Source organism: Bufo gargarizans, chromosome 4 (genome assembly GCF_014858855.1).
Source record: "Bufo gargarizans isolate SCDJY-AF-19 chromosome 4, ASM1485885v1, whole genome shotgun sequence".
In the NCBI taxonomy this organism is placed as follows: Eukaryota; Metazoa; Chordata; class Amphibia; order Anura; family Bufonidae; genus Bufo; species Bufo gargarizans.
The window spans coordinates 365,453,721-365,470,083 of NC_058083.1; the positions used below are offsets into that span (position 1 = coordinate 365,453,721).

General features: G+C 46.3%; 1 protein-coding gene across 3 annotated transcripts in view; it reads right to left on the reverse strand.

Moving 5' to 3' along the window:
* Positions 1–5,673: 5,673 nt before the first annotated feature.
* The window catches only part of TMEM181 (transmembrane protein 181), a 169,722-nt gene continuing 159,032 nt past the window's right edge, over positions 5,674–16,363 (reverse strand). For all 3 annotated transcript variants that reach the window (XM_044289655.1, XM_044289656.1, XM_044289657.1), the window contains 5 exons: positions 13,970–14,021; positions 10,155–10,237; positions 9,422–9,511; positions 8,716–8,782; positions 5,674–8,027 (listed from right to left, as the gene is read on the reverse strand). In XM_044289655.1, the coding sequence (XP_044145590.1) occupies positions 7,943–8,027; positions 8,716–8,782; positions 9,422–9,511; positions 10,155–10,237; positions 13,970–14,021 (377 nt within the window). In that variant the 3' untranslated portion in view covers positions 5,674–7,942. The remainder of the gene's footprint in view (positions 8,028–8,715; positions 8,783–9,421; positions 9,512–10,154; positions 10,238–13,969; positions 14,022–16,363) is intronic.

A 16,363-nucleotide genomic window follows, 5' to 3' on the forward strand; every position in this document is an offset into this window, starting at 1 on the left:
TTCCGCTAACTTAGGACAAAAATTAAAATCTTTCATGGACTCAATATGCCCCTCAGCAAATACCTTGGGGTGTCTTCTTTCCAAAATGGGGTCAGTTGTGGGGTGTTTGTACTGCCCTGGCATTTGAGGGTCTCCACAATCATTACATGTATGGCCAGCATTAGGAGTTTCTGCTATTCTCCTTATATTGAGCATACAGGTAATGAGATTTTTTTTTCCGTTCAGCCTCTGGGCTGAAAGAAAAAAATAAACGGCACAGATTTCTTCATTCGCATCGATCAATGTGGATGAAAAAATCTCTGCCCAAAAAAAAAAATGGAGGGGAAAGGCGTCTGCCAGGACATAGGAGCTCCGCCCTACATCCATACCCACTTAGCTCGTATGCCCTGGCAAACCAGATTTCTCCATTCGCATCAATCGATGTGGATGAATAAATCATTGCCGGGATTTTTTTATTATATATATATATACATATATATATATATATATATATACATATACACACACACAAAGTGTTTGCCAAAGCTTTGGAACGCTGCCTCCTCCTCAGCTCGTTATGCCTTGGCAAATGTATCTGTCACTGCAGAGGAGAAAATCCCGTCTTGCAGCGCCGCATACACCGACTTGCGTGTAATCTGACAGCAGCGCAATGCTTCTGTCAGAATGCACATCGGTGCTGCAGCTAGTAGATCGGTTGGTCCACCTGGAAGGTAAAAAAAGAAAAAAAAAAAAAAGAAAAAAACCAGGCCACAACGCAATAATTTTATTAACTTTGGAACAGAACATGTAAACTTAAACTTTTTGAACTAAACATTAACGTGTTTGCTTACTGGTGTTTTTTTTTTTTTTTTTACCTTTATAGAACAAACCTCTCCTTCCCCATGGGTCAATGTGCAAAGCGCAAATCGCCCAAAGATGTGGCGAAGTGCGTTATGCACTTTGTCCCATGTGAAAGGAGACGTTTGCAGCAGCTGTGAGTGAATGGGCCCCAATAGCCCTGTGTGCCTGTCCTGGTGAGATGATCCCTATGCTAGGTGTACCTGTGTGTGGTACTTCCGGAAACACTCCCCTAAGCATAGGGCAGGGTGGTCAGGACAGTCAGGACAGAAATAGCGGGTGTCACGCCTTATTCCACTCCTGCTACAGACAACATCTTTTTCGGGTTGACAGGTGGGTTGAGGTACCAGCAACGACATTGGGGAAATGTCGCTCGTGTAGACGGCTAACTACACTGGTGGATGGGGCCACGGAACCTCCTGGATACAGGAGGTTCTCGATGATCTCTTCCTGAAATTTGAGGAAGGATCCAGTTCTCCCAGCCTTACTGTAGAGAACAAAACTATTGTACAGAGCCAATTGAATTAAATATACAGACACCTTCTTATACCAGCGTCTGGTTCTGCGGGAAACTAAATACGGAGACAACATCTGGTCATTGAAGTCCACCCCTCCCATGAGCAAATTATAGTCGTGGACTGAGAGGGGCTTTTCAATGACACGGGTTGCTCGCTCGATTTGTATTGTCGTGTCTGCGTGAATGGAGGAGAGCATGTAAACGTCACGCTTGTCTCTCCATTTCACCGCGAGCAGTTCTTCGTGCGGCCCTCTACCCCCTTGCAAGACGGGTGCTAACGAGCCGTTGGGGGAAGCCCGCGCGACTAGTTCGCGCGGTACCACAGCCGCCAATCCGTTCTAGAAACAAATGCCTAAAGAGGGCCACACTTGTGTAAAAATTGTCCACATAAAGATGGTACCCCTTGCCGAATAAGCGTGACACCAAGTCCCAGACTATCTTCCCACTGCTCCCCAGGTAGTCAGGGCAACCGACCGGCTCCAGGGTCTGATCTTTTCCCTCATAGACACGAAATTTGTGTGTATAGCCTGTGGCCCTTTCACAGAGCTTATACAATTTGACCCCATACCGGGCGCGCTTGCTTGGGATGTATTGTTTGAAGCCAAGGCGCCCGGTAAAATGTATAAGGGACTCGTCTACGCAGATGTTTTGCTCTGGGGTATACATATCTGCAAATTTCAGGTTGAAATGGTCTATGAGGGGCCGAATTTTGTGGAGCCGGTCAAAAGCAGGGTGGCCTCTGGGACGGGAGGTGCTGTTATCACTAAAGTGCAGGAAACGCAGGATGGTCTCAAATCGTGTCCTGGACATAGCAGCAGAGAACATGGGCATGTGATGAATTGGGTTCGTGGACCAATATGACCGCAATTCATGCTTTTTAGTTAGACCCATGTTGAGGAGGAGGCCCAAAAAAGTTTTAATTTTGGAAACTTGGACTGGTTTCCATCGGAAAGGCTGGGCATAAAAGCTTCCCGGGTTAGCGGTGATAAATTGTGTGGCATAACTGTTTGTCTCTGCCACAACTTCTAAGAGCTCCGCAGTCAAGAACAGCTCAAAAAATCCCAGGGCCGAACCGATCTGAGCTGTCTCAACCCGAACTCCAGACTGGGCGGTGAAAGGGGGAACTACAGGTGCGGCTGAAGTTGGGGACTGCCAATCGGGGTTTGCCAGCACCTCTGGGATTCTAGGGGCTCTACGGGCACGTCTTTGCGGTGGCTGCGACGGGGTCACTACTGCACGTGCCACCGTACCAGCTTCAACTGCCCTTCTGGTGCTCGCTACTTCACCATGTTCTAGGGCAGTGCTGGTACTAGGTCCAGGAAGGGCTGGGCTGCTGGTGTATGCCTCACCACGTAATCCAACAGCACCAGCCCCACTCTGCTGCTCTTGAAGCGGATCCTGCGCAACCTGCGGTCTAGCGACACGGGGCCGGGTACGCCTGCTGCTATCAGGGACCTCAACCTCCTCGTCCGAACTTTGGGTCAGAGAGCCACTGCTTTCTACAGGTTCGTATTCTGACCCGCTGGATTAATCAGATGAGGGTTCCCACTCCTCATCCGACTGGGTCAGAAGCCTGTAGGCCTCTTCAGAGGAATACCCCCTGTTTGACATGTGGGCAACTACTCAAGAAAAAAAAAGCAAGCCTGTCTTACAAAGGGGAGGCTAGCGAAGTACCGGAGGCCGCTGCGGTTGATAAAAAATATCAAAACTGATTTTTTTATCGCCGCAGTGCTTGTAAAGTGAATGTGCAGCGATATAAAAAAAAAAAAATTTTTTGTCACTGCGGTGGGGCGGGCGTGGCCGACCGATCAGGCCTGATCGGGCAAACACTGCGTTTTGGGTGGAGGGAGAACTAAAGTGACAGTAATACAATTATAGATCTGACCGTGATCAGTATTGATCACTTTCAGATACTATAAAAGTACAAATGCTGATTAGCGATACGCTAATCAGCGAATAACGGACTGCGGTGCGGTGGGCTGGGCGCTAACCGATCCCTAAACTACCTAACCAAGGGGCCTAAACTATACTGAAACCTAACGGTCAATACCAGTGAAAAAAAAAAGTGACAGTTTGCACTGATCACTTTTTTCCTTTCACTAGTGATTGACAGGGGCAAGAAGGGGGTGATCAAAGGGTTAATAGGGGTGATCTGGGGGCTAAGTGTGGTGTAGTGGGTACTCACAGTGATGTGTGCTCCTCTGCTGGAACCAACCGACCAAAAGAAGGAGCACAGCAGCCATATAACCCCATCATATTTACTAATATGATGGGTTGGGTTAAATGGCTGCTGATTGGTTTTTATAAAAATCAGCAACCTGCCAGCCAATGATCGTGGCCGGCAGGTTGCTGACGAAATATTCTGCTGCGAAATGCCGGCCCGCGATGCGCCGATCCGTCCAGGAGGAACAAATCAACCACCTCCCGGACGCATCGGCGCGTTAGGCGGTCGGGAGGTGGTTAAATATGACTATAACCCCCCTCATCCATAGGAATGCACTCATGTACTGCAGTATATGGGTGGATTCCTATGGATGAGAGGATTATACTCCTATATAATATAGACCATGGATCAGCAACCTCCGGCACTCCAGCTGTTGTGAAACTACAATTCCCAGCATGCTCCATTCATTTATTTGAGAGTTCTGAGAAGAGCAGAGGAAATATGGATGCTGGGAGTTGTAGTTTCACAACAGCTGGAGTGCCGGAGGTTGCCTACCCCTGATATAGACATATGCCAATTACAGAACAGTCACTAGACAGTGTTTATTTTAAATAGGACTATAACCCCCCTACTGCAGTATATGGGTGGATTCTGATGGATGATGGGGGTTATACGGTAGTCATATCAGTTACCGTAAGCTAATATTGGTACAGTCCCTGGACAGTGTTCATATTTAATGTGACTAACGCCCCTCATCCTTAAGAATACACCAATATATAGTACCTACAGTACATCAGTGTATTCTTTAGGATGATGAGGGTTATAATCACATAAGTGTCATCCACAGATAATCCCCCATAACAGTGTGTAATCCACAGATCCCCCATAACAGTGTGTCATCCACAGACCACCATTAGATCAAAACCCACTAAAAGCACACCTTTTGGTTCAAATTTTTTTTTTCTTTCTTATTTTCCTCCTCAAAAACCTAGGTGCATCTTGTCATCGGGTGCGTCTTATAAAGTGAAAAATACGGTACTTAATTTTCCTGCCACTTCTCTCCCATTGTTCTGCTAAAACTAATAGAACTGGTACAGGGTGGAAGAATTACAAACTCCATCTGCTAGATCAGTGATAGGCAAACTGAGGCTCTCCAGCTGTTGCAAAACTACAACTCCCAGCATGCCAACAAAGAAGCTGTGTGCATTCCACATTTTATGGAACGTCTGGCCCATAATAGAACAGTCCTATCCTATTTTTTGAGGGGTCAAGGTGACAAAAAAATGGCAAATTGAGTATTTTTTTTATTGTTTCTATATTTTCTATGTAAAATTGGGAAAGGGAGTGATTTAAACTTTTAATATTGGTGGCGGTTTTTATCACTTTTTTTTAACTTTTTATTTAATAATGATTAGCCCCCTTAGGGGGGCTAGAACCTAGGATCTTTTGATCCCTGGTCCTATTCACCCTAATAGAGCTCTTTTAGGGTGAAAAGGATTTACACTGTCCCTGTTGCCCTGTGCTTTAAGCACACAGCAGCAGGGAGCTAACCATGACAACAGTCCAGGCTGCCATGGTAACCTGTTAGAGCCCTGCGATTTCACTGGTGGGGCACTGATCGGAAGCTGCCACTGCCACCAATGAAAATGCTTGGGGGGGGCACTGCGCCACCAATGAATATAATACTGGGGTGGGGTTCAAGTGACAGGGTTCGCGGGATCGTACATTTGCATTAAGGGGTTAATTATATGCATTGGTGGTGCAGTGGCCTCCCCTTAATCCTCTCTGCAACTGCGAAGCTCTATGCACTTTGACAGGGCCAGGTGTGATGACGTTTTCACTGCCTGGCCCTGTAGATCAAAGTGGAGAGGGCCGGCAGTTTGAGAGAGCTGAGCTTCTAGGTGTAACAGCAACACCCCTATTGCTCCTAGAGGATCATTTGAATATATTATAACACAATTTTTTCAGCAATGCTGGCACATATGAACACAGGTGCCTTCAGCTGCCAAGCACACATGCCACAGGCCAGCCAGTTTCATAGGTACAAATCTGCTGACAGATGTCCCAGACGCATCTTCCTGGTGAGTTTTCATTTGCAAATAGAAAATTCTAAGAATAACCACAGAAAACCCCACTATGCACAGTTATGCAATAATAGTGTTAAGAATCATCAATTTTAATAACCGTTAAAAAGAACATAAACACCTTTATATAATTACAAAAAGTAATTGTTACTAATGTATATCATACAGATCAGAAGATTGGTTGCAGGTTGCCCTGGCAATCTACATACAGTATTCCCAAAATAACATTCTAAAGCAGTGTATGTACAGGGAACCATTTATGTAATCATCTAGTGACAATGCTTTGTCATTAACCCTATATGACATATAGAATGATATGTAGTGACACTGTATTTACAATTAAAAAGAACCATCTTTAGCATGGAAAAGGTTGTCTTTATTCATAGGAAGTGCCCACAAAAGTTTGACAAGGTGTGGGGCGAATGGTGTGCATCCTTTGCATAATGCATGCATGTACTCGGTGGCTGATGTATGATATTATGTGGATCGTGAGCCCTGAGCTAATGTTTCATCACTCATGTTGCTTCCTGACGCTGTCTAAGATGGAAGTCCTTTCTCTTTCTGCCGGACCTATTGCAAGACTATCACATAGTATTGTGCTAGTGTTGTATCCCCTGCGTGGGATTTACCCCTCATTCATTCATTTTGATGTAACATGCCTTTCTTGTTAAACTTCAATAAAACGAGTTTAAAAAAAAAAAGAACCATCCTCAACAAACATGTAAACTTAGAATAAGAGATTTCTTGCAGACTGATGATAAAACCATTATATCGGGAAAATGAACACATAGATGCCAGGCTGGAAAATGCCTGATATTTTATTATTATAGTAGTTACTGCAAATCGATTTACTGCTGCTCCACCGCAGAAGCATCAGCTTAGAAAACATTAGCGCTCTGCCTAAAGTCACTGCACTTTATAAAAAGTTTTTATATGTCATAGTGCCATATCAAAGGTTTTGACAGGGGGGTCCGAGTGCCGAGATCCATGCTGATCTCTATATTGAGGAGTGAAAAGCAATCAGACAAAAGCTGTCTCTCCTCGCTGCTAAAGACTTGACTAAAGACGGTGTCATAGACTTTCTATTTAGGAAGTTTTCAGCAGGGAGAAGAGACAACTCTCAACATATTTCACATACTCCCAGTCACTCCGTTATCCCTCAATGTTCACTGCTTCCTGGTCCAGTGATGACATTCCGACACAGAACGATGTGACCACTGCAGCAGGTGATTGGCTGCCTTGCACTCTTGCCAGAGTTGGAATTGTCATCATTGACCTAAGAAGCAGAGAGTGTTGTGGGTGGGACTGGGCATAAGCAAGAAGGGCGAGGCCGGGAGTATGTGAAATGTGTCACTTTTTTTTCATAACCCCTCAGTTTTTAGAACATAATTTTTCTATGCTGGAAAACCACATTAAAGAGAAACTGTCAACGGTCTCAAATGAGGCAGTATGCCTGGTATAATCAGGTTGATCCTGCAGACAGATGCTCTTTAAAATTCTTAACTATTTTATCATTAAAATAAATTGCATTATGGTGGAAGTTCAGTTATCTTACAGACCATAGGTCATTTTATGACAGTCTATATTCTGGATCCTGTTCACTCCGACTGTCTGTAAGGTGCGACATCAGTAAGCTTCTCTTTTAAAATAGTGTGCTACATTTAAATGTCTAAAGGATGTCTTTCCTTCATAAATCCTTAAAGGGGTTGTGCAGGTTTAAAAAAAAACATGGTTTATTTCTTCAAGACATAGAACCACACATGTCCATGGGTTGAATCCAGTATTGCATCTAAGTTCCATTGAAATAAACAGGGCCGAGCCATGTTATCACACACAACCCATGGACATGTGTGGTGCTATTTTTGGAAGAAAGCAGCCATGTTCTTCTAATTCTTGACAATTCCTTTAACAAAACAAATAAGATACAGATAAGCTTCAAACCAACATAGGCAACCACCATTCAGAAAATAATGTGAGTGATAAAGAATACCAACCACATATTCACGTTTTCTAAGTAGCAATTAATGACAAGAATTCTGAAACTTCAGGAATGGGAAAGCTGAGGAGCAAAAAAAATAATAATAAAAATCAAGGCCAGTGGTGCACTTCTTAACAAGGAGTGTTAGATGCAACTTTGTGGCTTCAGGTAAAGGACCGAGAGCTGGCCATTTCCAATATTCCCTGTATCCCTGTCTTGCAAAGTTTAATTTTTGCACAATTAAAGAAATAACAAAAAATAAAAATCAACTGTGGAAAGAGCAGCATTCCAAGGTAACAGAGGTGTAGTGAAAGCAGAATAGTCCCCCTGTTCTTCAAGGCACCCATCCCAATGGAGTTATCTCAGTCACTGTCAGACTCCTCTTTATCTTTATATTTGGCTCTGATGGCTTGTCCATTTTGAAGGGGCATCTCTTCATAGTCACTCCTGTGAGCAATAATGGACATGTGAGAACAAGGTTCACAATCCCTATGCTGAAGACAGACTTCAGCTGCAGTAAGACTATATGATAAGATAGATGGAAGATATATACAGTACAAACGATTTTATTTTATTTTTTGAAGCATGTCAAAATATTTCTAAAGTTTCAAAAAGTTTTAAATATTACTTCTGCTTCAAGGCTGATAAATTTTACCTCGACAAATACCGGTACATTTTCCATTTCAATTTTTTAACAAAACTTCCTGCTTTTGGCTTCAAGAATGCATAGGTAAATGGTACTGTTGTCAGCCACAGATGCCACCATAACAATATAACAGTCTGATGCCCCTCCACATGACAGTCAAATATCCTGCCCCTCCGTTATCGTCCCTTAACACTGGGCAGTCATTGGCATGTGTAAAGGTGCCAGCGTCCACCAGACAAATGAGCAAACGCTAATTAATCAGATTAAATCGTTTATACCGACAAATTATTTCTGGGCAGCAGATCATGCTCTTCTATCCAGATGTGCATTGTCATAATATACCGCATATGAAAACGTGACATTTTTCCTGATCATTAGTCAGAAACTTCGGTGCATTAAAAAAAGAACATTGAACAAATGACAACATAATAGAACATTAAGCACTACATAAGATAAAGAGGTAGCAGGATTATTAGGATCTGAACTTACCCATATATGACGTCATCATCAGAATCATTAAGCATTGAGAAGGCAGGGTTATCCTTCAACTGAGACTCTGCAAAAGGTAAAGACATAAAAAAACTGATGTAACTGTAGGTTTCCACATTACTAACAGTACTGTTCTTGGCCACATAAAATCTGTCAATAACACTTTTTTTTGTCTTATAGAAGCATGTCTTATCATCTGATGGGAGCACAAGGTCTTAAGAGACCATAACACCAGGCCTTATAATACATTATATGAAAATTACTAACTTCTTATGTATGTCCTGCTCCAATACATCTGAATGCTGCACTTTGGAGCAGGTCGTTTTAAGTTCACCCCCTTTCAGACTGAGTCCAACCCAGCGACCAGCTGATTACAGTAGGCCCAGGGACCACAAGCTACATACACTTCCCAATGCCAGCTGCCTAGAGATGTACCATTGACCCACAAGTGAATTGTTGCCCACGTAATACATTGATAGACCGGGCACAAGAAAGTGAGAGCCAGACTTCTATTTTGTGCAGCTCTTGGCTCTGACTCAGAGGGGTTCTCAAATGGGAGACTTATCCAATATGACATTCATATACTGTAAAGGACCAAACGTAAGCCTCCCATTTGCATATGCTGACTTTAAGCATACATTTATATTAACAGTCAAGAACAATACTTACAGCAGTGTTTATTAGTCTATTTTCAGCAATCACTTACCATAAAGAGCATTTTTTGATGGAGAGTATACAAAGGCTAAAGTGTAAAGATAGAAGTTCAATAGGCCATAAAATGATAAAAACTCAGCTGGTGTTACAGATTAAGGAAAAAACATTACTATTAGGGGAAGTTCACATAAGCAGTTTTATTGGCTCTTTGGGGTCTCAAAAACTGCTTTAAAGGGGTCGTCTCATCTGAGACAATGGGGGAAAATCAATAAGATATGCCCCATTGTCTGATAGGTGTGGGTCTCACTGCTGGGACCCACATCTATATCGAGAAGAGAGCAGGAAAAGTGGTGGATGGAGGACCCTAGTCCGGTCACCACTAAGCTCTCTCCCCATAGAAGTGAATGGAAGTGCCCCCCACATGACCTGCAACTGCTCCTATTCACTTCTATGGGCCCGATAAAAATAGGTGGCCCCTTAGAAATGAATGGAGGGCGCATGCGCCCCCCACCACTTCCAGGGCTCTGTTTAGGAGACAGGTGCAGGTGCCGGCAGTATGGTCCCATTGTCTCTGATGAAACCACCCATTTAAAGACCCCCATACACATTACTGTATTGTTGACTGAACATGCAGCCAGATCCCATTCACACAATGCAGCTGAACCACCACTGCACCACCTGAATACATCACATGTATTAATACCATTGCAAATCTGGGTACAGCATGGAGAGTTCCACATTTGTGAAATGCAGAAAAGTTGCTTTATTCAGATGTCAAAGGATATAATTTTGATAATGTGTAGACAGCTCAGCGACAAAATTATCTTGTAATACTTTTGAGCCGAATCTTAAATACAGGATAACAATGCTGAAAGACAGACAAGTAATTAGTTACAACCTACACGCTCATAATGCAGTTATATTCTTCAGCTCAATCCTATCCAAAGCAGGACACAATTTGCTACAGTCTCTCTAAAGGCCCATTATATGGGACGATAGTGTTCATAAGCATTGGCCTGTGTAAAGATGGGAGGGATCAACCCCCAAACAGATCACATGGGACTAAAAAAAGAAAGTGAAATACTGCAGCTTTCTTCCTTTCAATATAGCTGATCATTCATATGGATTTCAAGTCAGAGAAATAGAAAGATATGTACTTGAAAATTTTCAATACCCTTATCCTTGTAAAAGAAATAGTAATTATAGCGAGCATCTGATTTTCATGACCCAATGGGAACCTGTACAAGAAACAACTCTGCAGGATTTTCTGTGCAGATTCCCAGGTAGGTTACGGCAACTGCTGCTTGGACCCGAATGCATCAGCAGGTTGTAATAAAAAGTCTCCCAAAAATCCAAATAGATCTATAGATTGGTAGGGACCAATAAATATAACATTCGGGGTTCATTGGTGGCCTTCACTTCTAGCAAAAGTTGGATGTTACTAGGGCTGAAACGATTATTCGAATAACTTGATTAAATCGAGTCAAAAAATTAATCGATGCAGTTTCCCTGCATCGAGGAATCGTTTACATCACGTGATCATGGAGCGGGAGTGAAATTAAGCGTCTCACTCACCGCTTCCGTGTCCTCCGGAGGCCAGAGAGGCAGGACTGAGCCGGCCGGCACAGCGGAGGGAGGAGGAGGGAGTCTCTCCCTCCCCACTGTGCGCGGCTGCCGCTGAAGACCAATGAGGACAGAGTAGGAGGAGGAGGGGAGGGACTGTGGCCACTGCGCCACCAATGAATGTGCCGGCCATATCCCACAGGGTCCCCCTCCTCCCCCCCATCATTGGTGGCAGTGTCAGTTCCGATCGGAGCCCCAGCAGTGTAATGCTGGGGCTCCGATCGGTTACCATGGCAGCCAGGACGCTACTGAAGTCCTGGCTGCCATGGTATGTTAGTGAGCAGAGAGCAGCGCATTATACTCACATGCGCTGTGGCCGGCGGTCGCTCCTTCTCATAGGTCTGTGCGGCGCATTGCTAATGCTGTAAGCATTAGCAATCCACCGCACAGACAGAAGAAGGAGCGACCGGCGGCCACAGCGCACGTGAGTATAATGCGCTGCTCTCTGCTCACTAACATACCATGGCAGCCAGGACTTCAGTAGCGTGACTCCTGGCTGCCATGGTAACCGATTGGAGCCCCAGCATTACACTGCTGGGGCTCCGATCGGAACTGACACTGCCACCAATGATGGGGGGGGGGGGACCCTGTGGCCACTGCCACCAATGATTAATACTAGGAAGGGGGGGGGGGGGGGTTGCGTTACCAGAGGGGGCAGGCAGATCAGAGGCTGGGGGGAGGGGGGAGGCAGATCAGAGGCTGGGGGGAGGCAGATCAGAGGCTGGGGAGAGGCAGATCAGAGGCTGGGGAGAGGCAGATCAGAGGCTGGGGGCAGGCAGATCAGAGGCTGGGGGCAGGCAGATCAGAGGCTGGGGGCAGGCAGATCAGAGGCTGGGGGGAGGGGGGGGGGCAGATCAGAGGCTGGGGGGGAGGCGCAGATCAGAGGCTGGGGGGAGGCAGATCAGAGGCTGGGGGGAGGCAGATCAGAGGCTGGGGGGAGGCAGATCAGAGGCTGGGGGGAGGCAGATCAGAGGCTGGGGGGAGGGGGGGGCAGATCAGAGGCTGGGGGGAGGGGGGGGGGCAGATCAGAGGCTGGGGGGAGGCAGATCAGAGGCTGGGGGGGAGGCGCAGATCAGAGGCTGGGGGGGAGGCGCAGATCAGAGGCTGGGGGGAGGCAGATCAGAGGCTGGGAAGAGGCAGATCAGAGGCTGGGGGCAGGCAGATCAGAGGCTGGGGGCAGGCAGATCAGAGGCTGGGGGCAGGCAGATCAGAGGCTGGGGGAGGGGGGGGCAGATCAGAGGCTGGGGGGAGGCAGATCAGAGGCTGGGGGGGAGGCGCAGATCAGAGGCTGGGGGGGAGGCGCAGATCAGAGGCTGGGGGGGAGGCGCAGATCAGAGGCTGGGGGGAGGCGCAGATCAGAGGCTGGGGGGAGGCGCAGATCAGAGGCTGGGGGGAGGCGCAGATCAGAGGCTGGGGGGGAGGCGCAGATCAGAGGCTGGGGGGGAGGCGCAGATCAGAGGCTGGGGGGGAGGCGCAGATCAGAGGCTGGGGGGGAGGCGCAGATCAGAGGCTGGGGGGGAGGCGCAGATCAGAGGCTGGGGGGGAGGCGCAGATCAGAGGCTGGGGGGGAGGCGCAGATCAGAGGCTGGGGGGGAGGCGCAGATCAGAGGCTGGGGGGGAGGCGCAGATCAGAGGCTGGGGGGGAGGCGCAGATCAGAGGCTGGGGGGGAGGCGCAGATCAGAGGCTGGGGGGGAGGCGCAGATCAGAGGCTGGGGGGGAGGCGCAGATCAGAGGCTGGGGGGGAGGCGCAGATCAGAGGCTGGGGGGGAGGCGCAGATCAGAGGCTGGGGGGGAGGCGCAGATCAGAGGCTGGGGGGGAGGCGCAGATCAGAGGCTGGGGGGGAGGCGCAGATCAGAGGCTGGGGGGGAGGCGCAGATCAGAGGCTGGGGGGGAGGCGCAGATCAGAGGCTGGGGGGGAGGCGCAGATCAGAGGCTGGGGGGGAGGCGCAGATCAGAGGCTGGGGGGGAGGCGCAGATCAGAGGCTGGGGGGGAGGCGCAGATCAGAGGCTGGGGGGGAGGCGCAGATCAGAGGCTGGGGGGGAGGCGCAGATCAGAGGCTGGGGGGGAGGCGCAGATCAGAGGCTGGGGGGGAGGCGCAGATCAGAGGCTGGGGGGGGAGGCGCAGATCAGAGGCTGGGGGGGGAGGCGCAGATCAGAGGCTGGGGGGGGAGGCGCAGATCAGAGGCTGGGGGGGGAGGCGCAGATCAGAGGCTGGGGGGGAGGCGCAGATCAGAGGCTGGGGGGGAGGCGCAGATCAGAGGCTGGGGGGGAGGCGCAGATCAGAGGCTGGGGGGGGAGGCACAGATCAGAGGCTGGGGGGGGAGGCACAGATCAGAGGCTGGGGGGGGGGCGCAGATCAGAGGCTGGGGGGGAGGCGCAGATCAGAGGCTGGGGGGGAGGCGCAGATCAGAGGCTGGGGGGGAGGCAGATCAGAGGCGGGGGGGAGGCGCAGATCAGAGGCTGGGGGGGAGGCGCAGATCAGAGGCTGGGGGGGAGGCAGATCAGAGGCGGGGGGGAGGCAGATGGAGAGAGAGTGGTTAATGGAGGCTGCAAGCACCACCTTGGCATGTATAAAGTTATTGGTTTAGAGAGGGGTTAATGAAGGCACATCCAAGGTGCTTTCATTAACCTCTTCTAACCAATAACTTTATACATGCCTAATGCCAAGGTGCTTCCATTAACCCCTCCAAACCCAATGGGCATGTATAAAGTTATTGGTTTGGAGGGGTTAATGGAAGCACCTTGGCATTAGGCATGTATAAAGTTATTAACCCCTTCAAACCAATAACTTTATACATACCTAATTACGTACGTTATTTTAAGTAGCTTTTTCTTATTAGATTACTCGATGAATCGAGAAATATAATCAATAGAATACTCGATTACAAAAATATTCGTTTACTGCAGCCCTAGATGTTACTCCATCATTAAAAAAAGCTACGCTACTTCCATGCCACATTCATCACCAACATACCTGATAACAAGCACTAGAAAAGTCAATGCTGTAAGAAACTTTAACCGCAGATCTGAAACAGAACAAAACATATGCCGTCTGTAAAAGACAATAACAGACTACTAAAACCACACAACTGTAATTCATAGATAGTTGTCTTGTAATCATGAACAATGCCAACTTCTATGGATGCTTCTTAGATAGATCTCTCTGAAGTATACGTTCCTAAGGAACACCTCTGATGGACGTCTGTGACAAATGCTATACAGTGGCATCTGTTACATACAGACGCCATGTAAAAAAAATAAAAAGGCAATTTTTTATTTTATTTTTTGCTGGTGGTCCTTACAAGTTTACAAGTTGAATGTAATGTTCACACCAAGTCTGTGCCAATATTCCAACTTTTTTTTTTTTTTTTAACACATTAACTACGGCTCCAAATCCTTAATACTTCATGTATAATAATTAGTAATAAATTCATTGGATTTACATAACCATCTTCCCACTAGTGCAGGCATGGCCAACCTGAGGCTCTCCAGCTGTTGTAAAACTACAATTCCCACCATGCCCTGCTGTAGGCCGATAGCTGTTGGCAGTCTGGGCATGCTGGGAGTTGTAGTTTTGCCACATCTGAAGAGCCTCAGGTTGGCCATCCCTGCACTAGTGCATCCTAGTAATCTCAGTTTTTTTTATTTTTATTATTAAAGTAGGGGCCTTAAATTTATAGAACATGTGGGGCATACATTTATATGATTAATGTTGCATGCACAAGATCGTGTGCAGTTCGGGAGACATGGTTTGTGTCACATCTCCCAGACCAACGGCGGCTCATCTGACCCAAACTTACTGTATCACAGTGATTTCATGTGAGTACAGTACAATAGACCTACAGTCAGATCAGAATTCACTGCTTCATAAATCACTACGATGCAGTAAGTTTGGGTACGATAAGCCGCCACCTGTCGGGCCATATTTCCCAGCCTACACATGATTGTGTGCATGCAGCCTAAAATTTATAAACTTTACTACATTCCTCTGAAAATAAATCTGCAACAAACACATTTAATTAATAAATTATACAATATTTCTTTTATATAATATTTCATATTTTTATTTTGGAGCCGGAGTTGTATATTTTTATTAACTCCACCCAAAACCAGCTCATCTGCGACTTCTATGCCATAGCCCTGGCTCCTACACACTGTGCGCACTTGGCCTCATATGTCCACAAAATGAACTTAAAAGTAAAAAACGCAGCCAAAGTTCATCATCTTTATCAACTTCTGTGAACCAGTTTTTCATTAATATATATATAAAATCTACAGAAAAGGCTAAGTAAAGTTGAGCATACATTGCGTCAGACTTTTTGCATAGTTTCTGAGTTACAACCATTCAGTATACCACACAATACCACGATACCATTCAATTAACCATACAATCATTCAACTTGCCCACATGGCAGATTTCCAAAGGAAAAAAATCTCTCTCTGCACGATAAACATGACAATGTTGATAGATTTCAGATATTTCCTTAGCAATATACAACATAAAAGAGCATTAAAAAGTCTGCAGGATGCCCTTGAATAAGCATATTTTTCTGCATCATGTGAGTGGGGTTCTATACCGTACATATATAGTAAGTGTGTAAAACAGAATGTGCAGTGAAAATCTATGAGTAAATATGGCCTTATCTGTATTCACAGTTGAGCTGCCTGCTACCTACACAAGTTGACAAGTTTGCCATCACACACTTCCCTGACCAAGCCCATACAGTATAGTGGATGCTTGATATTATGCAAAACACTGACTAATCAGACTAAAGAGATTTCAGCCAGATTGGAACTATATTAGACTCTGTTGCCCAGGGCCATTACAAGATATGCAAAATAATGTATTTAACAAAGATAGGCACATTTACATAAAGATTAATTCCCAATGTATCAGGATATTGAGCTATCCTCAGAATAGGTCACCACTATCAGTTTGTTGGGGGTCCGACTCCTGGCACTCTGACAATCAGCTGTGAACGCTGCGTCCTCTTTAAAGTTGTATGCCATCTCCCTTGTAGCGGCAGTGCAATTACACCTTCCTGTCAATTGCAAGTGAATGGAAAGGAAGGTGTAATTATACTGCATCGCCGTTACAAGGGAGACGGTGTGCAGGTTACCTATGAAGAGGATGCAGCACTCGCATAAGCGCCGCTGCCTCTTCAACCAGCTGGTCGGTGGGGGTGCTATTGATAGGTGATCAATATCCTGACATTGCACAATCACTTTAAAGGTGTTGCCCTGCTAATAAATAAATTGCTTTGTTAGACCATACAAAACATAAGCTTTCTGTTCGAAAGACTGTCTAGAACTCTAGATGATAATGTTACATACTTGTTTTGGTGCCTTCTGCTGCTCCTCTTATGCC